This window comes from Lynx canadensis, chromosome X (genome assembly GCF_007474595.2).
Source record: "Lynx canadensis isolate LIC74 chromosome X, mLynCan4.pri.v2, whole genome shotgun sequence".
Lineage (NCBI taxonomy): Eukaryota > Metazoa > Chordata > Mammalia > Carnivora > Felidae > Lynx > Lynx canadensis.
In genome coordinates, this window is record NC_044321.2 from 9,070,511 (window position 1) to 9,092,532 (window position 22,022).

At 45.1% G+C, this 22,022-nt stretch overlaps 1 protein-coding gene across 2 annotated transcripts in view; it reads left to right on the forward strand.

Annotated features, from left to right (window-relative positions):
* The window catches only part of FRMPD4 (FERM and PDZ domain containing 4), a 185,971-nt gene that overhangs the window by 131,030 nt on the left and 32,919 nt on the right, over positions 1 to 22,022 (forward strand). For both annotated transcript variants that reach the window (XM_032592190.1, XM_032592189.1), the window contains exons 4-5: positions 13,203 to 13,248; positions 19,647 to 19,751. In XM_032592190.1, coding sequence (XP_032448081.1) covers positions 13,203 to 13,248; positions 19,647 to 19,751 — 151 coding nt within the window. The remainder of the gene's footprint in view (positions 1 to 13,202; positions 13,249 to 19,646; positions 19,752 to 22,022) is intronic.

Here is a 22,022-nt window from a genome sequence, read left to right on the forward strand (position 1 = left end):
GAGTATCAGCGTCAGCCTCTGGGACCAGGCGTTTAGAGTTGCTTGCAGATGCAGTGTCGGAAGTGAAGGCGATAGCTGCGTCAACAAGATGGAGAGGATTTGGTTAGCAAAATGGATGCAACATCTACATACTTCCTGGGTGGGAGCAGGGGCGAGGGTGGGATCCCGCGAGCACTTCACCCCTCCGTCGTTGTGGGCCCAAGTAGAGAAAGTTTAGTCAAGCAAATGCAATGGCCAAGAAGTACTTCTCTCTAGCACTTGCTTCTCGAAATTATTTTTTCTCCCTTTCCTCCCTCAATCCCTGTTCTCATCCACCCACTAGGATCTTTTTTTTTTTTTTTTTTTGCAGTCTTCAAGGAAAAATAATGAAAAGAAAAAGAACTAGAATTTACATAATACCTTTGTGCCAAGATATTAAAAGCAATTCACCCATCTATAATTTGTCCTACTCACAACAACTCCCTGAACAGGCCTGTTATTATTATTACCATTATTATTATTTCCATTTTGTGGTCACATGGCTTGCCGCTGCGATTTTTGGCTAACACCTCATTTCTTGAACAATTTGAGCCCCTCCGCTTATGTATAAAAAAAGGCTTTAACTGCCACCTCCCGGTTGTGATGCTTCCCCATACTCCATTACAGTCCCTGGCTTTCTGTTTAATTCTGTCGTTTAAAAATATATGAAATCCCCGTATTGTAAGGGCGCTGTGGGCCTGGTGCACAGAAGGTGCAGTGAGCGCCGAGAGAGGGCAGAATCAAACATAAATATCTTTGGAACTAAGAAATGGAAAGCAACTCTCAAGGCAAATTGATTTGAATTGCATAACAATGTGATTTTTTTTTTTTTTTTGCAAGAATCGACTGGGGATATGAACTATTCTTTCTAACAGCTTCAACTTGGCAGCTGACATTCCCTGTCTCTTTCTAATTAATCTCTTGCAGTCTTTTGGGCCCCAAATTTGTATTGGCTTAGCATTTTTTAATGGTTTGAAAGTGATTCGAGCTGCCTGGATTTTTTTTCTTGTCCCTTCATATGCTCCACAATGGCAGTGCCTCCACGGGAGTGACCCTGAGATGGGACGAGCCACTTCCGAATGGGCTCTTTTCACCGCCCCATCCATCAGTTCCTTCCTTAACCCACTACCCAATGGTTTACTTTTCACATAGGGAGATTTTATTCAGCAGACCAGATACTGAGTCTGATGTTTTCCCCTTCTTCCTACCCCCGCATAACCTTTAATCTACTTTCTGGCTCTATGAATCTGCCTATTCCGGAGATTTCCTAAGTGGAATCTTATGATAGTTGTCCTTTTGTGCCTGGAAATAAGCATTTCTCTCTCATGTATCTGAAAACTGGTTGGGGTGGTTCTGCTGATCTTGGCCAGAAGGCCTGCCTGGAAACTGCAGATTACGATCAGGTCCACCTGGACCTCTCATATCCTCCCGGGACCAGGGGCCTGGCTAGGGTCCAGTAGGTCGGTGCTGACACAGGGCGTAGGCGGGCAAGCGGGAACACATACGGCCTCTAAAAGAGCAGGCTCTGATTTGGCACACTGTCGCTTCTGTACCTCTTGCACTGGCCAAAGCACGTCCTGGCCAAGCCCAAAGTCTAGGGTCAGGAAAGTAAAGCCACTGTAACCTGTCTGAGCCTCATTTTCTTATCAGGAAGATGGGGATCATAGTTTTATCTATTAGAGCGATGCGACTATTACTGAAATGCTCTGCATTTGCAATGTGAAGCGGCAGGCAGTATCATTGTCATTCTTAAAATATAAAGAGCAGAAAAGCGACCTCATCCAATGAAAGTTTACTTTTTTTTTTTTTGCTATTTTTTATCAACTTTATTTTTCATTGAGAGACAAAAAAAAAGAAGTTGAAGTTGAAGCCAGAAGAGTTGGAGCTGGGCACCTTCATGGAAATTCAGAAGGAGATTTAGGATTGCAGATTGAGGCCTTTTGGAATTTGATGAGCCGGTAGCAATCTTTTTGTCCACTGGCTTTGTTATTTGCTTTTAACAGTGGCGCCCTTTCTTCCACAGAAACCTGCCCCCCAATCCCAGTGCGTAAAGCCGCGGAGAGTCCCTGCCTCGGAAGGGTTGCATGGGGTGTGGTTTGAAAACTGAGATTCCCAATCATTTTTGATACAATTTGCACGATTTGGTTGGGGTGAGTTGAATGTTGCACGCTCCTTCCTTGTTGCGCCCCTCTAAGATGACAGAGTTTAAGACATTCTTGGTGCTCAGTCAGACACAAAGAAGAGTAGAAGAAGGTAACAGAAGGCTAGTAGAGTTCATCAGAAGAGATATCTGTGTCACAGGACGGCAAAAGAATGGCATGGCCAAATAACACAATCTTCTTCGCCTGAACATATCAGCCCCACTCCTAGGAATTACCAAGTAGAAGTGCATATGTAGTGTCACCGAAAGACATATACAAGTATATTAAAGAGCAATACTGTTTCTACAGCTCCAATCGCTCCCTTTATTCTATGGCGCATGCTCATTGCAAAGCCCACAAAAGGGGAAGAGGAAGAAGAAGAGCCAGGAAGAGAAGCGTCCAAAGGTTTGGGACTCCATTCTGAGCGGGATGGTGTGTACCTATTGCCAGTAGGTTGTAAACCTGTTAACCGGACAGCACTTTTATTTAGTGATTCTGAAAATGAATCGTCTCCCTTCCTTCTCACAAATGGAAAACCACCCAAACGTTCCTCAGTTGGTAAAAGGGATTTAAAAATGGTGGCACATTCACACATCCACACGTGGCCATTCGGATGAATCTCCAACCCAGTGTCGAGTGAACGAAGAAAGAAAAGTAAATGGCTTATGTTATGGGAGTATATTGATGCACTGTTGCCAATGAGATCCAACTCTTCCATGGTGTTAGAAGTCAGGATAATGATTATTCCTGAGGGGTAGGTTTGACATAGCCCGGGCTCTCTCGATCTTGACGCTACTGACATTTCCTGCTGAAAATTCTTCGCCACAGCGGGCTGTGCCGTGCACTGTGATATTTGGCATCGTCCCAGCCCTCTACCTACGAGATGCCAGTAGCTCCCAATTGTGATAACCATAAATGTCTCCAGTCATTGCCAGACGCCCTCTGCGGGGCAAAATCGTTCCCCATTGAGAATCACTGATGTATCAGTAAATACTTATCAAAGGAACGTATGAGGTGAGAGCTCTTCAGTATCATATGTGTATACAAAATAATTGAAATTTTTTCTCAAGAGCTCCCTCTGCCCTTTATAAAGCTTAAATGTAAGTACCAGTTTCATCCATTAGTTAAAGGTAAGTAGTTCAAAGGCCAAAGACAACATTCATTCAGCAGAAAATGAATTAAATAGACGGAAAATTTAGGTCAGCCTGATAACAGTTTCCAAATCGAGAGTGCCTAACCTCAAATTTTAGTGCAGCAGTTTAAAAAAATAACAAAATAAAGTGCTTGAAATGGGACACTCTCATTAAAATGTTAATTTTGATAATCACTGCATCGTTTATGTGAAGTTTAACCTAATGACCCAATATTCTTCACAAAGAAAAGCCCAGCGGAAGCCTTAAATACATTCATTAAAATGTGAATTCGATTTTGCAAAGAATTCTGGTTTCTCCCTAGGTTTATATTTAAGTCATTGGTTGTATGAACTCATTTAATTCTATGCCTCAAATTACAATGTGCTTTAATCCTTGCTCTGCCAAGTTCAAACACATACCCGAGGATACACCGCCAGTTGTGCCCTCAAAATTCTTCTTTATAGTGAAGCACTTTTAGTCCAAGACTCTGGTAGGGTCTTTTCTTCTCTCCTAAATTTGTTCTTTTTCCTCCACCCTAGTCTCCAAAATCCGCAATTGAGCTCAGTTTGTATGACAGACATTTTATTTTTTAAAAAATATTTTGATGTTTATTTATCTATTTTGAGAGAGAGAGAGAGAGAGAGAACACAAGCAGGGAAGAGGCAGAGACAGAGAGGGAGAAAGAATCCCAAGCAGGCTCCGTGCTGTCAGCACAGAGCCAGGAGCGTGGCTCCAACTCACGAACCATGAAATCGTGACCTGAGCTGAAAGCAAGTCAGACACTTAACTGACTGAGCCATCCAGGCACACCCCCTGACATTTTAGTTTTTAATTTTTTTTAATGTTCATTTGTTTTTGAGAGAGAGAGTGCGTGTGAGCAGGGGAGGGGTAGAGAGAGAGGGGACAGAGGATCCAAAGAGGCTCTGTGCTGTCAGTGCAAAGCCCGATGTGGGGCTCAAACCCACAAACTGTGAGATCAAGACAATTTATTTTTAAATGTGACTCTGCACTACAGCATTCTGGAGAGCCATTAGACTGGACACTTTGATAAGGGAGACATGTTCAATTTCAAAATCATCTGAGCCCTTTGACTATTATTTAAAAAAACATATTTTGGGGGGGCACCTGGGTGGCTCAGTCCATTAAGCATCCAACTCTTGATTTTAGCACAGGTCACAATCTCCCGGTTCGTGGGTTTGAGCCCTGCATCGGGCACTGCGCTGACAGCGCGGAACCTGCTTGGGATTCTTGCTCTCCTCTCTCTGCCCCTCCCCGCCTTCTCAAAATAAATAAATAATCATTTAAAGGAAAACACATGGTTTTCGAAATCTTTGTGGACAGATGGTATTGCTGCCCAACGAATGAAATGGCTTCAGATAGTTCTCACTGATATCACTCGTGTGGCTTCTGTCAAGAACCAATGAGAGCTATTGCCATATATGGGCTCGTTTGACTCGGACATCCAAGATGGCTTCTTCATTCACACATTGTTGCCTGGACTCAGGCAGCTGACAGAGTTGCAGCTGGCCAGGCAGGTCCCCTGTCTCCACATGGCCAGCTTCCTCACATCATGGTGGTTCCAGGGTCGTTGGCCTTCTTCCCTGGTAGCTGGCTTCTCTGAGTGAGCCTTCTAGGATACCCAGGGAATGGGTCTCTGTAAGGCTTCTAAGCTTCTTCTAAACAAGGCCTAGGAGGCCTGCAGTGTCACTTCCACACTATTCTATTTCTCAAAAGTAAGTCACAGAAGTAGCCCCGATTCAAGGGAAGGAGACTACACAAGGTGCAGACGCCAAAAGGCGTGGTTCATTGAGGGCCATGTCTGGGGCCTCTGTCGCACAGATTGGAGAAGATGAACAGTTCAATCACCCAGTGTTTCAGGGTGAAGTCTTTACCGTATTGCACAAGAAGGGTCTTGTCTCAAATTCTCCTCATTTGTCCCCTTGGCTACCAAACTGGTGGTATTTTTCACTCAGCTGTAGACCCCCTCTCTCAAGGGTAAAATGGTACCAGGAGAGGTGTTGTAGAATCCGTAGAAGCCCAGCCAGTGCTACTGGACAAGTGGATTCTCTGGTCTATCTCTTCTGTCTTTTTGGCCCTGATGACTAGAGTGGCTTCATTATGCACATTTTCTTTGTCAGCATCCCCTGAACAAAACTGAGAAGTAACAAATAGTCTCATTCTTCTTTGCATTTATCAAAGTAAAGGCTCCATTCAGCAACAACCTGTAGAGTGTTAATGTTTCCCAAAGTCCACGACGGATCACCCTTAGCCTTAATGTGTTGATCTGGTTTGAGTGCTTAGTCATTTGCTAGCTGCTTCCGTTCTCTCCAGCTAATGGCTTCAGCACATGTTAGGAATGGATACAATGCATAATCAGAGTCTCTGTTCAGGGCGTCGGAAAGGTCAACTAGATGAAGCATTAAACCTCCATTCCAAGTAGTCCTGTGACAACTTCTCTAAAAGTGAAGGGCAGCGTTATTTCCTTCAGCTTTGTCAGCAAGTGACCAGGCAGACTATGTTATGGCTGCTTATCAGATCATAACAATCTTAATGTTCTTTCCACATCTCCTGGTTCAGATAAGAAGAAAAAATAGGAAGCCACAGCGATACCGATACCCTAGGATTGCAGAAGGGCTCTTCTGAGCACAGAGTCACTGCAGAAATGCTGTTCGTTTCATTATTTCTTATTTCCATCATCAGTTGCTGTCCAGCAGCAGAGTGTGAGGGCTGAGGCGCACACACTAGCTTGCAGAAAAGAATATTTTGTTGATCTCTTTGAAGAACTCTGAAGTGCGAAAAGAAGAAAGAATATGATGTGTGCATGTGTTTACCTTAGTAGGGAGAGTTCAAATGCCCCTTCTCTGTGCCTTACCACCTCTCTTGCCAAATAAAAATACCGCCCATCAATCTTTTGAATTATGTTAGAATGTCATTTTACAGTTTAAAAAATCCTTTCATATATAGCCCTAAATTTCCTCTTTATTTTGCCTTTCAGAAGCCTAACCTTTCAGCCTCTGTGGAGTGAGTCTTTACTTCACTTTGAACTTTAAAACCTTATAGTTAACTTATTTGGGCTTTTTTTTTCTTTTTTTAAAGCAAGACTCTGGAATTTTGACATACAGTATTTTCCTATATAATAGTTATTTTGGTTTGTTTTGGTTTGGTTTTCCCAATCTCTGAGGAAATCTCAATGCTCTTCACATATGTACATATGTACCGATCTCTGAGTTGTTCAAGGGACCTATTTAGTTGGTGTAGAAGGAAATATACAATAGCGCGTGCCAATATGATTATATATTGCGATATTAAGTTCATGTAAATAGGAAGTGAGAGAGGCAGCGCTAAGAAAAAAGAAAGTAGGCTGATGGTTGCCAGGCCTGGAGAGAGGGAGAAATCGAGAGTAACTGACTGCTAACAATGGGATGTGTTGCCAAAGCACGATGTGCAAACACTGATGCTGGATGTCCCGAGCGTGTTTCAAGCAACTCCATCACAAAGGGGTACGAAGAGATTTTTGTGGCAGAATTGAAGGCAAATTTGATAGCAGCAGTTATATTTTCTTCTGCAGGTCAACACTGTGATGCAGAGATTAAGGTGGTGTTTTGAACAAACTCAAAGATTTCAAAACTCTTGGTACTGCAGTCTTGAAAGTGTTCTTCAAAAGTGGAAAATTCACTTCTGATTTATTATGAAATAACACTTCTCTAAGCATGCCCCGAACTCTATTTTTTAATGTCCCTGGCTGTTTTAGGCCTTCATAAAAAGAAGTTATCTGCTTACTTGAATGGAGTACCTCCCATTCTCATTTCTTTTTTTTTTTTAATTTTTTTAAATGTTTATTTATTTTGAGAGAGGCAGAGTGCCAGCAGAGGAGGGGCAGAGAGAGAGGAGACACAGAATCCGAAGCCAACTCTAGACACAGAGCCCAATGTGGGGCTCAAACTTACAAGCCGCGAGCTCATGAACTCATGAGCCATGAAACCATGGCCTGAGCCGAAGTCAGACACGCAACTGACTGAGCCACCCCGGTGCCTGTTCCATTCTCAGTTCTAATCTCTCTGTTGAAGTGATTTTTTAAATGGCTTAGATCTATTTCCCACTCACCACCCCCGTCCCTCTCCCCTGTCCAGGATCTAAGGGTTAGGAATTCTCAGAGATCCAAAACATCATGAAGTTAATTCTTCTTGTCTGGCAGGTCATAATGAAATAATTAAAGATAAGAGAAGCAGAAGAAAAGCACACCTCCAGTCTGGATGATTTTTTTTTTTTTTAATTTTTTTTTCAACGTTTTTATTTATTTTTGGAACAGAGAGAGACAGAGCATGAACGGGGGAGGGGCAGAGAGAGAGGGAGACACAGAATCGGAAACAGGATCCAGGCTCCGAGCCATCAGCCCAGAGCCTGACGCGGGGCTCGAACTCACGGACCATGAGATCGTGACCTGGCTGAAGTCGGACGCTTAACCGACTGCGCCACCCAGGCGCCCCTCCAGTCTGGATGATTAATAACATACTGGAATGTGGGATGCCTGGGTGGCTCAGTCAGTTGAGTGACCGACTTTGGCTCGGGTCACAATCTCATTCATGAGTTCAAGTCCCACATTGGGCTCTGTGCTGACAACTCAGAGCCTGGAGCCTGCTTTGGATTCTGTGTCTCCCTCTCTCTCTGCTCCTCCCTGCTCATGCTTGCTCACTCTCTCTCTCTCTCTCTCTCTCAAAAATAAATAAACATTAAAAAAATTATAAAAAAATAAAATAACATACTGGAATGTTTTATTTCAATTCAGATAACTTCATTTACCCATTCATTGGTAAAATGAAAATCAATCTAGGTTATGTTTCAAGCACTTTGCAGAGAATTACTACAGGCACAAAAACTTGAAATGCCCTCAATATAACGTACATATTTTGAAACGTGTTTCCCATTTTTATTTATTTTTTTATATTTATTTCTTTTGGGGAAAGCTCCAGTGGGGGAGGGGCAGAGAGAGGGGGACACAGGATCCTAAGTGCCGAGATCATGGTTGGAGGCAAGGTCCAGCCACTCAACTGACTGAGCCACCGAGGTGCCCCTCCCATTTTCAAATTAACATACTGAAAAATGCTTTTCCCTGATGTCGCTGACCAAAAGAAAAAAAAAAGTCTCATGTGAGGTGACTTCATGGGTGGAGACCACTTTCAAGGTACTTACAGTTTACTTGGCTATGAATCCTTCTGTTAGTGTGTCAAACAGAATCTAACGTGGCCCCCAACAATCCTCGCTTCTGGCTATTCATACCTTTGTGTATTCCCCTCTCTTTTCATCTGGGTGGGGCTTTTGATGTGCTTCTCACCAACAGAATGTGGCAAAGGTGATGGGGATGTCATTGCTGTGATTATGTTACAGAAGACTGTAACTTCCAATCTTCCCAAGGAGAGTTTGCTGGTTATGATGAAGCAAGTTGCCATGTTGGGGACACCCATGTGGCAAGACACTAAGAGTGACCTCTGTCCAACCACAAGCAAGGAACGGAGGTCCTTGGTACAACAGCTCAAAAAGGAATTTAATCCTGCCAAAAACCACAGATGTGTGCTTGCAAGTGGATCCTTCCCAGTCGAGATTTCAGATGAGACCTCAGCCCTGGACAACACTTTGATGGCAGTCTCATGAGAGAAATTGTAAAAGATAACCAAGTGAAGCCATGCTCGTATTTCTGCCTCCTAAAAACTGTGAGATAATAAATGTATGTCGTTTTAAGCCACTAAGTTTGTGGTAATCTGTTATGTAGCACTAGATCAGTAATAAAGCTAGCGTCTGTGGTAGCACAGAATAATGTTCCCACCCGCAAAGATGTCCACATCCTAATCCCCAGAGCCTGTGACTCTATATGTGATTCAGTTAAGAATGGGGTGATTATCCTGGACTGTCTGGGTGGACCCAATGTAATCAGAAGGGTCTTTATAATGGAAAGAGGAAGGCAGGAAAGATCCAGGGAGAAATGTGAAGATGCTACACTGCTGGTTTTGAAGGGGCCACGAACCGAGGAATACAGGAAGGCTCTAGAAGCTGGAAAAGGTTCCAGAATGAGTGCAGCCCTGCTGACACCCTGATTTTAGCCTAGAGAGACCCTATTTCAGACTTTTGACTTCCTTTCTTTGTAATGTAATAAGTTTGTGTTGTTTTAAGCCACTAAGTTGGTGGCAATTTATTACAGCAGCAATGGGAAGCTAATACAGTGTCTGTGCTGATTTTCTTAGCGTCTGAGCCACATACCAGGTGTCCTTCTCCAGGCACTTACCCACTCCTAGCAGACTGCACTGGAGCTGGGACTATCTGCTTCCCTTTCCAGAAGGGAACAAATAAATACAGTGCCACTGGGCTTTGCTCTAGAGGAAATTAGCATTTTTCCCACAGCCTTGTGTGCCCATCTATCCTCACTCTTGTGTTTACCTTTATTGTTTCTTCTGAGAGCCCTGAGCACTCACTGTCTTAGTCAAGGATTGTTTGGACTCCAAGAATATGATCTGTTCAAGTTAGTTTAAGGAACGAGAAATTAGAGATGAGTGTAGCAAGCAGCCCTCAGAGGGTAGAATCCTATCGCACTTGTGTTCTTCTTCCCTGCTGCCCATCCATGACAGCTCTTCAGGGCCAGCGCTTCCTTGGCCTTCAATAAACTCCCAGGCAGGCCCCATATGTGGATTTAGCAGGTTTAGAAAAACTCTCCAGTCACTCGTATACTTGGAATCACGACAACTTGTAATCTGTGATTTCAACGTGTAATTGTCATGTCATAGTCCAAACTCCCAACTCCACGAGATGCCTTCCTTACCCCTTATTCCCCACCTGGGAAGCCTACGGTGGGTTAAGGGACATCCCCCAACCTTCTTCTCTAGCTTTGGCTCCTTCCACATTAACATGGAACCAGCACAGTGAGTTAAAAAGCCAGAAAGTTCTCCCTTGATTGGCACCCGTGTAACCTGGCATTGGTTTCCTCTATCCATGGAGTTTAATGAAAGTTGACTCTTTCTCCTCAGCTTCTGTATGTTTCTACTAAGGCTCTCTCACCTGTAGAGAGGCTCAGTTGGGCAAGACGCCTTTGTTAAATGACTCCAGGGTACCATTTCTACTGCATCTCCCACCTATTGGTGCCAGGAATTGCACACTTTGGGCCTGCCTCAGTGGAAAGGGAGTAATTTCCCAAATGTAGCGTCTGTTCTTTGGGCGTGTGTTGCTTCCGCCAGCCTTCCCCAGTCGACTTTTTTTGTTGTTGTTGTTTTTAATTGAGTGATGAGTCAGGCTCCAAGGTGCATAAGGGGTTAAGGGTCCCAAACTCTGGTTTTCAGTGCCTCCTTTGAAAGTCCTGTAGCACCTTGCTCTAACATGCAAGGGTGATTGGCGTCTGCTGGCATGAGGCCTCGGCTGAATCTGCCTCAGTCGTCCTAGCATCCTATAACGTATGAACACATATGGCTTCCGGTTTTTCCCCCCCTCCTGGGATTGAGTTAGGAATCCTAAGGGACCCGCAGCACTATGGAGTTCATTCTTCACATCTGGCAGGTGATAATTAAGTACTTGTAGAGAAAACAGAGATAAAAGCCTATTCGCACAACTGATGATAGCTATATTGAGATTTTTTTTTTCCATCTTATTTGATTTCTAACAGAATGGTGAGTCTTATTCAGCCGTGCCTGGGACTCAGCTCCCAACCCTCTGTGCTGCTTCTGATTCTGCAGAGAAGGAAATCTGATTGGCTCATTCCAACCCCCGCGTCCGATCAGCTGTGCCCAGAGCATGAAACCCCGGGACCCAGTGCCTGCTACTGAGGGCCCTGGGAGCAGAATGGGGCAGAAAAGGCCCACTGCCGTGGCACATGCACAAACGCCAGAGGTCCCTTTGTTCCTGTTTGTGTTGCTTTCTGCCTATGTGCTCCTCGTATGCAGAGGCCTGGGTGGAATCAGTGTGGGCTGTGCCATTGTGTTACATCCACTGAGTGAGTGGTAGTTGTTTGCAGTGGAACAGCCCCAAAGAGTGGGGAGGCTGGCTGTCCCTTGTCCTGGTGAGCAAATTAGGGATTACGTCAGAGGTTTCTGGGAGCCGCCTCTCCTTAAGCAGTTTGTAAGTTTGCTGACCTGTGTCTACCCCAAATTTCTTCATCCGCTTTCAGATTGTGAGTTTTTTAATTAAGCCATACGTGCAGAGAGTCAAATTAATCAAACTCATCACTTCATGGTATAAAGGATCGTCATCGTAGACCCACGCCATGCCCCTCTCCTCTGATTTTACTTGTTTAGATTCACACCCACTCCTATCCCCCCCGCGAGAAAAACTATTCCAACATGTTGAGTGCGCACCCCGTCCTTTCTTATTGCATTCTTCCAGATGTGTGCTGCTGTTTTGTGCACACGTGTTTTGAGCTTTTGTGAATGGTATTACGTTATCTATCTCATCTGGTTTCTTACACTACGTTTGAAGCCCCATCCTAGTAGTTACCAGGCACATCTAAGCTTCTGCCTCCTCTTGCTGGATCATTCTGTGGTACGCACCTCCACGTAGTCCCTAAAGGCTAACGGCAGACTTTCTCTGTGATATAAGCCAGAATGGAATGGCTGAGTCATGGTGCATGTGATACTGAAGTTTGCCTGATGATGCCAGACTGCTCCCCTCAACCACCACATGTGTCCTTTCACCCAGCAGCAAAATGCATGATCGTTCATCTTAGCCACTCAATTCTGGCATCGTTATACTGTTGCTCTAGGCCTCTAATGAAAATGCTGGCTGCCTACTTGAGCTGCTGGAGCTTTCTGCCAACCCTTGGCAATTGGGAACTCATGGGAGCATGTGGGCCACAGTCAACCGTGTGCCGTCCCCACCCTGCCACCATGACCATCATCCTAATCTCTGATACTTTGAGTTTCTTGAGTTGTGTTCCTCCTTTCTCTGCTCCATTGATTCCTCTCCTCCCCCACCGTATTCCCTACCTCACTCCCTACACTGCCCGCCCCACCACCCCTCCCACCCCGCCGCCGTGGTCCAGTTAGTAGAACCTGGTCCAACCCAGCCTGATGTGGGCACATTCAGCCACCATGCAGTTATTGCCAGAAATACGATTTGCAGTGGCTTCTTCTGGGGAACAGCCTTGCAACAGATCCCCTTTACTTTACCCATTCGGACAGTAAATCACAAAAGCAGGTAATTAATGAAAACCTAACGTAGGAAAAGTCAGCGTCTCCTCAGCAAAGTGGCAACTGACCTTTCTCCTACTCAGATAAAAAAGGGAAGGAAGGAAGGAAAACTATTCCCTGAGGGGTTGAGTTCTTTGCTGGGATTGAGTTATTGTTCATCGTGTTCCCCCTCATGAACAAGATCTCCCAAAAAGTGCCCATCTGAATACGTGTCGGCCCAATGTCCTGGGCGTTGTTACCATGGACTTTGTGAGCCACACAGTATGGGGTTGTGATGTTTGCTGGGGTGCTGTTTGCACACAAGCAACCTACACTGACCGTTTTCTTTCATGACGCTGGCCCTGAGAAGATACCGCTGTTACGAATTTTTAAAAATGGATTCCTTTTCTAGAAAATTAAAATGAAATGGCGAGACTCAATTTTGAGAGCCGGGGAAAGTGCAGAGACTGATTGAGATGAGGCTCCTAAAACAGCCCTTCCCTCGGCGAGTGTTATTTGAAGGTCCTGCTGCTCAGCATAAACCACACGGGAAGCTTTCCATCAGGCTGTTTGTTACACTGGCTGAGCACTTGACTTTGGTTTTCTCCACGGTCTGAAAGCCCACTTTTGAGCTTTTTGATTTACGCTGCCTGGGAGCCCAAGAAACGTTCGCCAATATCTCACACGTTTCATTTCAAAAGAACGCTGTCACTGTTAAGAGTCCGGCCTCTGTGCATTTCATAAATATGTTTGTTTCTTTTCTCTTTCAGAAGCTGCAAAGAATCAATCCTCCTCACTGTCATTCAGCCTTACCCTGTAAGTGTCCTGTGAGTAAAAGTGCCACTGTATGACCCCAGGATTCCATCTCCTCGTCCCAGTCCCAGTGAAACCATGACGTTGAGTAACAGCAGAGAAAAACCGCATGCGTTTACAGTTTGAGTTCAGAAATCTTCAGTGCTTGTATTTTATACACCGTGATAGCAAACCCACTCATTGGAGAGAAAGGAAAGGAACACACTTTCTTGTGTGTTACCAGCTTAAGAATCCCAAATGTAATGGGAATATTTAATTGTAGGACATTCTAGCATCATCCTTTTTCATATCCTCTTCTAAATAATTTGGTACATATTTCAGGGAGACTCCCCTTTAAGGGTGGTTGTCAGAGGAAATATGGCTGTCAGAATGTGATTTCAGCAGCCTTGGTCAGGAAGGTGGGGAGCAATTAAAGTCTTACTGCCTTCATTTGCCATGATTTTTTTTTTTATAACAACGTTATCGTGGTATGATTTGTGTATCCTGAAATCCACCCATTTTAAGTGTACAATTCAATGATCTTTAGCAAATTTACTGAGGTATACAGCCATCACCACAAGGCAGTTTGAGAACAATTCCTTCAGCCAATGAGATCTCTCGTTCCCATTTACAGTGACTGCTTCCTCCCCACCCTTAGTCCCAGGCAACGACTAACTGACTTTCTATAGATTTGCTGTTGCTTGTGAATCCCATACATTGGCAGTTGAGCTAAAAAATACCCTAGCAAATTCCCGCAGATTTCCCCCAAACGTTGACCATCGCTACCTTGTGTGGCCTTTGCGAGGATTGGCAAAGATTCCCACCTGTTTACGCTTGTGTTTTCTTCCCCATGCAGTTGGGGGCTCTGCTCTTTGCCACACTCCATCTCCTGACCAACCTCTTCATCTCCCATGTTCCAGCATTTTCCTCCTAAACACCACGGCCTAAGCATTGTCGGCACGAAAAAAACATGTATTCAAGATTCTGATAAGATGACGAATAGAATTAGCCAAGTAAACAATTAGCCAAGTAAACAAACTGTGCCATCCAGGACATAAGTACTTGTAATAAAAGCTTAGTTTACCAGTGACCGTTACTTTTAGTCCCTTCTCTTTGATTCCTTCCAAACCGCTAGTCTCTTTTTACATTGTTTACCAAGTTAACCAAACTGTCATTCACACCCTCTTCAAACCTGTCCACGCTCTCTCATTTCTTCACAGTGGACAAATACGTTAGGTGAAGCCAATGGGAATGTCTACAATAACCAAGTGGCTGACCAACCGTAACTTCCTGGTGGAGCTTCAAGTTTATATGGTCTTTCCTGAATTCTCTCTTCCCACTTTATAACCTATTACACAGCAAGATCAGAACCGTTTTATGGCAAACCAGGTTATTTTGGCAATGTGACGTAATGTTTCATGCCGTGCCATAAACCTGGAGAAAGAGCAAGGGTTTTGCCACTTAAGTGTGGGGTTGTGCCTTGTGGCTTTGTTTGCTGTTTTTGCCAGTTGAGGGTGCATGAATACTCACAGGTTATTCATATGAACACTCACTGTTATCAGTGGGTCATGGAACTTGCTGTAATAGATGATCTGGAACTTTCCACGAGTTCAGGTGGCTGTTGATACTGTGCCATACGGAAGGTGAACATTTAGCCGCAACATTTAGGAGCAAGTGTTGCCTGCTTTGCTGGCCAATAGCTGCACCCCTGCTTTCGGCAGCACTCTCCCCCTGCCCGGCCGCTGTCAGGGAATCCTCATCTTTGACTTGCCTTGACCGGCCCTCCTTCCTGAAATGCCCACCGCATCCTCCAGCCCAACACGTCCTTGGCCTAGCCAGACCCTTCTCACCTTCCAAGCCTCCGCACAAACTCTCGATGCTACCTCAGCGTTCTTTACCGTCACCACTGCCGACACTGGGGCTGGAGATCTCTGCGTTCTGTGCTGCCATTCTGGGCACTGTACGATACTTAGCGGTATCTCTGGCCTCTACCCACTAGATGCCCGTAGCACCCTCTCCCCAAGTTGTGACAACCAAAAATGTCTCCAGACATTGCCAAGTGTCCCTTGGTGGGGGGGGGGTGGATTGCCGCCACTTGGGAACCACTGCCCCACCTAGAGTCTTCCCTTACTGATCTGGCCCAAAGTGGCTTTCTCCTCTGAAATGTGGGAACGGAAATGAAGGAGTAGAACCCCCAAGTCATTTCAATAGATCGATTGGACTCAGAGAGAAAAGAAGGTGGGAGAAGAGCCTACACGTTGTTACTTACATTTTTGTGTTTGGATTTCCCTACCAGCGCGTTGCTTTTTAAAATACAGAAACATATGGGATCCGTGTATTTGCTGAACATTCTCTCAGCAGCCAGGATTGACCTATTGAAACAGATGAGCCACCAGACCGAAAGAAAGTGTATAAAGTCTACCTTATTGCGGAGAGTGAAAATTAGCATTTTAATTTGTTTTGTCACTTGCTGGCCAACCTTTGTTATGTTGCATTTCCCCGGCATAACAAGGTCCAGTCAAGACAGAGAGTTGATGTTTACCCCTTCTCGCCTCCCTGCCCTTGGTCCCAGGGCACCCAAAGCGAGCCCGGCCATGGAAATCAGTCTTTCCTGAGGCCCAGCTCCAGCGGGCCCGGGAGAAGAGTCTCACAATTCCTGAAGTTTTTGGAGAAGTCATTCCTAACAGGCTGCTGCCTCGTTTTTAAAGTATTGTAGACGGTTCTCTCCTTCCCCCCATTTTGACGTGATGGAAGTACAGAAGGAGACGCAGACGCGAGAAAATAAGTATGAACACATCTTTTCCCCGGAGGCAGCCAGTGTCAGCCACTGGCCTATTTCCTTCCGGTCGTTGGATCTGTACCCTGTCAGTAGTGGAGATCTTTTACATACAGCTTTATTCTGCTTCTTTCCCTTAGCGGATCAGAAGCATGTCTCCATATCATCCAGAATTCCTTCTAAGCACCATATACATGGCTGTAAAACATTATACTAAACCAAGATTTACTTAACCGACACCCTATTACCAAACGCTTCATACTGACTTCGATCGTTTTCTCTTCTGCTTGTGCACACAGCACCTTCGTGGATAAATCTTCATCTGTATTTAGTAGTATTTCCCCATTCTATGACGATGGCATTTTAGGAAAGGAATTTCCAGATTTCTTGGGGATTTTATTTGTTTTCTTCTGACCTACCGTCTCCTTTCCTTGCGCTGTTTCCATTTATTAGAGAGCTTTCTTGGCCGGATCCTTCCTGCTTTCCTTTGACCCTGCCTTCCACAGTTCCCAAGTCTAGAACTTCCAGAACTCCCTAGTTCTGACGCGGCCTGAGACAGAGATTATTGGAAGAGTCTCGATTACCTCCACTCACACAGTCCCAGCTCAGTGGGACTTGAGAGAAGTCGGTCTCGGTGCTGTTGCCCTGGAGCTACCACGATTCCCATGAACTTGGGTTGTTTCTAGGCCAAAGAGGAGACAGACCTGTTTGCCTGCTTCTCACTTCCTGCCCTGCTTCCACTCCGTCCCACGCACCCGAGGGAGGCCCAGTGTATCAGATGGCATCGGCACCCAGACCACATCTTCTTGGCATGTGTCACGTGGAGCACGCCAGCCCAATTGCCAGCTGAGAGACCGGTGATTGTCTGTGGGGTTTTTTTCTGGCCACAGGCAGATGCCCGTGCAGAAGGCCAGAGGTGCTGAGGAGTCCTCATTCCCAAAAGAGCAGCCACTCCATCACTGACTGACAGGAGCTGGTGAACACATGCCCTAGCTCTCTGTCTCCTCCTCGGACATGATAACTCTGATGCCTGTGGTCTGCCTCGTTCCTGGAGTTTCCCAACAGGGTTAAGCCCCAGTTGCTTACGGTGGTGACGGACTTACAGAATGCTTCATTGGCTTCCTCTTCTGCCCCGTCTCCCTTTCTCCTGCTCGCCTATGCATGCTTCCTTGAAGCACCTCCCATAACTGTTCCCTGCCCATGATTCCTTGTCTCGGGTTCTGCTTTGGGGGAACGCCAAGCTAAGTTACCCCGTGATGACTGTGGCTAGTTAGACCCCACCAAACATTTACTCAGTGTCTACTATGCCAATAGTACTGTAGACGTAGAGGGACTGCAAATTCAAGACCTTACGCTTCAGTTTCAGAAATGTCTCTTATTTATGTGATTTTTTTTCAAACAATGTTCTAGTGACTTCTAAGAGCAACTAAAAGCATCAGGAGCACACCATACGTCTACTCTGGCCACCTTAGCAACAGCAAATTTGGAGAGAGGTGCAGAGGCTGATTAGAGCCCTTCTGATCTCAAAATTAATTAACAGCAAAAGAATCTGATTATTCTAGATGGTAATTACTTGTCATTTCCACCACAGGATATGAAGTGCTTGTGATCAGCACCCACAGGTCTACAGGTTGCTAAGAATTAATTCCTTGGGTTTCTGAGTGGTGTACATTGTATGTTTTTTTGAGCCGCAAAAAGAGATCTGAGTAAAAACCACAGTCCTGCCTGGTTTACATACCCCGTGTGCCAGAAATAACTCCAGCCAGTGGAATAAGCCATTATCTTGTTGACTCTAATTCAGTCACCTTCAGACATGAAGAGCTTATGTTGTTATGGTCAAAAAGTAATTTTGCAAATGGATGTTGATTGCATGGAATAGTCACAAGTCCACAACAAGAAAAATGCACTTGTATGAATTCTTGGACTTTTATCCCCAAGTCTGTTGACTTGCAAATACACACAGAATAGTATTTACTTGACTAACCACCTTGGCTATCTAGTCTCCTTGCTGGTTTTCCAGGTTTGTCATTAGGGCATGGTAAATAAATATGGGAGCAAGGAGGCCATAAGAGATGGGCATGCTATAGCTACAGAGAGAAGAGAGGAGCACCCCCAGCTTGACAAGTTCTGCTCTATGGGGCCACTGACTTTAGGGGCTAATCACCTTACCACTTCCATGAAAACATCAATCCCTTCTAAGATTATATACCAAATGATATGCATAAGACAAACTAAGTTCTGTTAAGTACTTTTTTATTGAGGCAAGGAGTGATGTAGACCATTTTAGAAAAATCTGGCCAAAGAGCACATTTACAAGTTCCGACGCACAGAGGGATCCACCCCAGTATCCGCCATGTTGAACACGTGTGCGACCCTTCCTTCCCAACCAGTGCTGGAGCAGCGGCTGCTTCATCGTTGAAGCCCCTCGCCTAATTAGTAGTGTCTGTTCTGGGTAGCTTTCTTACAGCCGCTTCACTTGTGCTAAACCCGTTATGCCAACGTAAATATCTCCTGCTTAAAACCATTAAGGGAGAATAATGTTTTCCCTTCAGCTAAAAAATGGCACATTGACAGCAAATGAACTCACGGCTGTACGATTTGTTAATCGTTACTAAACTTGGCCTGTAATTACAGAGATACTGAGGAGAACACCACTGTCACATCCCTTTAGCTCTGTAGTAGGACTTTTTTTTTTTAATGTTTATTTATTTTGAAAGAGAGAGAGCGGGAGAGAGGGGAGAGAGAATCCCAGGCAGGCTCTGTGCTCCATCTCATGGCCCTGAGATTATGACCTGAGCCAAAGGTGGACGCTGACAGCCCGGAGCCTGCGTAGGATTCTCTCTCTCCCTCTCTCTCCGTGTCCCTCCCCTGCTCGTGCTCACTCTCTCTCTTTCCAAATACATACATAAATATGTTTTTAAAAAGCCAGGCTTCTGTCCTTTCACAGCCATCATTTAAAAAGATCCTTGGAGGGGTGCCTGGGTGGCTCAGTCGGTTGAGCGTTCGACTTTGGCTTAGGTCATGATCTCGCAGTTCATGGGTTCGAGCCCTGTGTTGGGCTCTGCGCTGGCGTCCGGAGCCTGGAGCCTGCCTTGGATTCTGTGTCTCCCTCTCTCTGTGCCCCTCCCCTGCTTGTGTTCTGTCTCTCTGTCTCTCAAAAATAAATAAACATTAAAAAAAATTTTTTAAAGATCTTTGTAGGGGCACCTAGGTGGCTCAGTCAGTTAAGCTTCTGACTCTTGATTTTGGCTCAGGTCATGATCTCACGGTTTGTGAGACCGAGCCCCATCTTGGGCTCTGTGCTGATAGCATGGAGCCTGCTTGGGCTTCTCTCTCTCTCTCTCTCTCTCTCTCTCTCCACCCCTCCCTTGCTCACGCCCTGTCTCTCAACATAAATAAACTTTTCAAAAAAATTTTAAAAAACAAAAAATAGAAAGATCCTTGGAAATATGCTCAGTAAGAACATGGAACGTGCTATTTGCAGTTTGGTCTGCTAAGTCAAACTTACTACTTTATGCGCATGACAGGGTTTTGATTGCATCCGTAATTCGTGTTTTACATTTTTGAGAAGATAAGATAGAAAACAACTGGTACAAGGTCTGCATTATGTTACCAATAATCCTGTCAAATGTTTTCTTGTTTCTAGTCTCCCAAATCAGCATTTATTAGTGCTGCAAAAAAGGCAAGATTAAAGTCCAATCCAGTCAAAGTGCGATTCTCCGAGGAGGTCATCATCAATGGCCAAGTGTCGGTGAGTTGACCGTTGTCTGCTTGTGACTCAGAGAGAGTCGCTGAAACAGGGGCCTTTTACTAGGCAAGGCCAGTCGCTCTTCTGGAATGATCAATTTAGAAGTCTTTGTTGGATTTCACAGGGCTGTTGACATGTTCCCTCTGGTGTATCCACGATACGTAGTAGTCCAGCGTTTTCTTCGAATGATTCCAGTGTTAGAGACCTCGCTACTTTGCAAAGGAGTTTGATTTGAGATCACTGGCATTGCCTCATATTCAGTAAAATACACCTCTTTGTAACTTCCGCCTACTTCTTCCCATTCTGCCAACTAAGCATCCTTCCCTTATATATTTTGAGAAAGGTTTCCCTAAGTTTTTCCTTATTCAAAATTAAATGTCTCTTTCCTTTCAATTAATCAAAATGGAGACAAGTTAAAGTAATGGGGAAGTTTCATATATGCAACCAGAAGTGAGGAAATACTGCCCGGATCTCTGTCAATGGGTCTCAGTAGAAATCATGATTACTCAGGCACATAATTGATCTTCAAAACGAATAGCGCCAACATCAATAAGTTGCTGTATTTTCGATTCTTTTTTGCCCAAGAAAATCTAGCATAGTGTTTTTTGCTTTTCGAAAGCTGTCATCTAAGGCACTAATAGTTTTTGGACTTCTGAAATACCAGCTTTGGCTGTTCGGGTTTTGTTGTTGCTGGTGGTAGTGTTTAAACAGAGTCACAAGGATAAAATCTCATCCATGACATGCTCGTTAGGGGTCACAGACTCTTCCCTGAGGGTGGTCCTGAATCTGGATTTGCAGATGTAGGCTTGCACATCCTGAGCTAGGCACTCCCGGTCCAAGTGTCTTTCCAGAACTTGCTGACCTGTGCCTTCCCCACTTGGGAGTCCAGGAGTCAGCTGGCCAATCTGTGAAACTATGTGATGCTTGCAGGGGGGACCTAGGGCTGTCATTGCGCTGCCCTGTGAGCATTTCAGCTGTGGTCTTGTCCTCCCGGTTGCCACGTCCCAGCCCATCCCCTCGGCCCCCTTTCACCCCACGTTGTCCTGCTCACCACAGGGCATCCCTGTCTTCCTGAAAGCACTTAGCATCCATTGCCATCTCACAAGACTATCCCAGTTTAAGGCCGGAAGGTTCCAGTCGCAGAGGAATTGTGATATCACAGAAGGTCATCTGAAACGTACCCCATCTTTTCTCAAGCTTCCGAGCATGAGATTGGGTCATCAGTGTATGCATCTTTTTTGTTTTAATGTTTATTTACTTTCTGAGAAAGAGAGAGCACGTGTGGGGAGGGGCAGAGAGAGAGGGAGACACAGAATCTGAAGCAGGATCCCGGCTCTGAGCTGTCAGCAAGTGCCCGACGTGGGGCTCGAACTCATGAGATGTGAGATCATGACCTGAGCCGAAGTCGGACGCCCAACCCACTGAGCCATCCAGGTGCCCCAGTGTATGTGTCTTTAGAGAGAATAGGAGACTAGAAGCTTCTGTGGCTATTTTTGCCCTGGATATACCAGGTCCATTCAAGGTAGCTGGTGTGTGAGGACAGCTCTTGGGGTCAGTCATCACCCGCAGCTCCTCTGCCTCATCACAGGCCTGTGTGTGGCAGGGACCTTCAGTCTCAGGTCAGCTCCTCAACCTTTGGGACCATCTTCATTTTCCATCTGCTCTTACTCTGCTGAGTCATTGGGTATTATTTCGTGTCGAGTTGGAGGCAAACCAACTCAGTGAATCGGGTAGTAGGAAAGTCATGTGTGAAGTCCACAGGAGAAAGGAGAGGGAGGAAATTCAGAGAAAGGAACAGGAAGCGAAAGCCACGGAGCCTCTTCCGGAAATGCTCAGGGACTGAGTTCCATTGGATTCGCGGTAGGACATTAGCCAGTCTCTGGACATCTTGTCTTCAGCTTCTTCATCTGTAAACAAGGGACATGTGGTTTCAGGATTGCCGAGTTCCACTTGACTCCTATGACTTCGTGACCAGCTACACGTGAGAAACACAGTTCACTCCAAGGATTGGCAGAACTCCTCCAACATGCCTTCCTTCTTCCCCTGCCCTCTCCCCCTATTTCCAATTAAAGAGAAAATTCAAAGGACTATGTTTCTGCTGTTTACTTTTGGTCATGTCTCCAGCATCTGTTTTTAAATTATTTTTAAGTTATGATGTTTGTTAGAGACTTAGTTTTTTTTTTTAATTTTTTAATGTTTATTCTTGAGAGAGAGAGGCAGAGTGCAAGTGAGGGAGGGGCAGAGAGAGAGGGAGACACAGAATCTAAAGCAGGC